The 1,170-nt window shown below is 40.7% G+C and overlaps 1 protein-coding gene across 1 annotated transcript; it reads right to left on the bottom strand.

The window, feature by feature from the left end:
- Positions 1-275: 275 nt before the first annotated feature.
- On the bottom strand, positions 276-968 carry LOC21397749 (probable polyol transporter 6). Its single transcript, XM_010096973.1, has one exon. The coding sequence runs from the start codon at positions 966-968 to the stop codon at positions 276-278; it is 693 nt and encodes a 230-aa protein (XP_010095275.1).
- Between the last annotated feature and the right edge of the window lie 202 nt (positions 969-1,170).

Raw genomic sequence — 1,170 nt, forward strand, 5'->3', positions numbered from 1 at the left:
TGCATACATATTATCGAATATATCGAATAAACATTTATGAGCTTACAAAAAATACATCATACTTCTCATTAAGAATCGCCATATTGTAACCAACATATTCCGAAGCTATCATAATATTGACAATCCATTAAACTCTCTCATAGCTTATCAACAACACAAAGTCATGGAACAACTATGCAAGACCACATTATTAAGCTGATCAAGCACATGCAAAAGCAAATGTAGCAAATATAGCATTCAACTAAAGACTAATCTCTCCACCCTATATTTACACACTACAACCATTCAACATCATTACTAATTCCGGGCTTGCCCTTTGATCCGCTAAAAAGGGTCTCAATCTCTTCCAATGATCTTCCTTTGGTCTCGGGCAAAAAGGTAAATAAAAAAACCCAAGCCAAAATGGCTATTCCACCAAACAAAAAGAAACTCCCTCCAATTGTAATTTTCTCACAGACCGAAATGAAAGTCATGGAAATCGTAGCGTTCAGAATCCTACTCACTGCGACCCCAATACTCGTCCCTTGCGCTCTCAATCTTAAAGGAAAGACCACAAGACCCCAATTCGCAGTTTTGTAAGCAATAAAGTCGCCACCAAAGTGGATGTCGTTTTGGCAAACCCCAATTCCGATAGTGGCCAACAATAGCTTATCCTTCCCAACGACACCAGCCCTTTTAAGCACCCTCGGGCTGTACAAAACGACAGCCTCAATTCCCGTCGTATGGTGGAAAAAGTGTAAGCCAACAGAAGCAATCAAAATCCAACGAACCGAGCGCGTGGGCCTCACGAGGAGCTCCTTCCAGACCCCCTGGCCGCGACTATTCTTCGGGACATCGACCAAAATGTCAGCCATTTTTAGGTCTCGCAAGCGAATTTCGGCTTCTTTGGAATCACAAACTTGAAGCAGAATCTTCCTGGCTTCTCCCAAACGGCCTTGCAAAACCAACCACCTCGGAGACTCCGGCATGGGCCAAAGAAATAGCCGGAATCACCGAAGCTCCGAGCATTATTCGCCATCCGAGTTTGAGAGTCAATTTGCTGAAGAGGAAATTGGAGACGTAGCCGATATAAATAGTTATAATATATTGAAAATGATAGTTTTTAATAGGTTTATAATTTAATAATAACAAAAGAGAATTTTAAATATAACATAATTTTCTCCATAAAAT

Source organism: Morus notabilis, unplaced genomic scaffold, assembly GCF_000414095.1.
Source record: "Morus notabilis unplaced genomic scaffold, ASM41409v2 Scaffold11, whole genome shotgun sequence".
NCBI lineage: Eukaryota > Viridiplantae > Streptophyta > Magnoliopsida > Rosales > Moraceae > Morus > Morus notabilis.

What these genes read in the sequence shown, in the direction of transcription:
- LOC21397749 (XM_010096973.1), bottom strand. Translation starts at nt 968, where the DNA reads ATGCCGGAGTCTCCGAGGTGGTTGGTTTTGCAAGGCCGTTTGGGAGAA.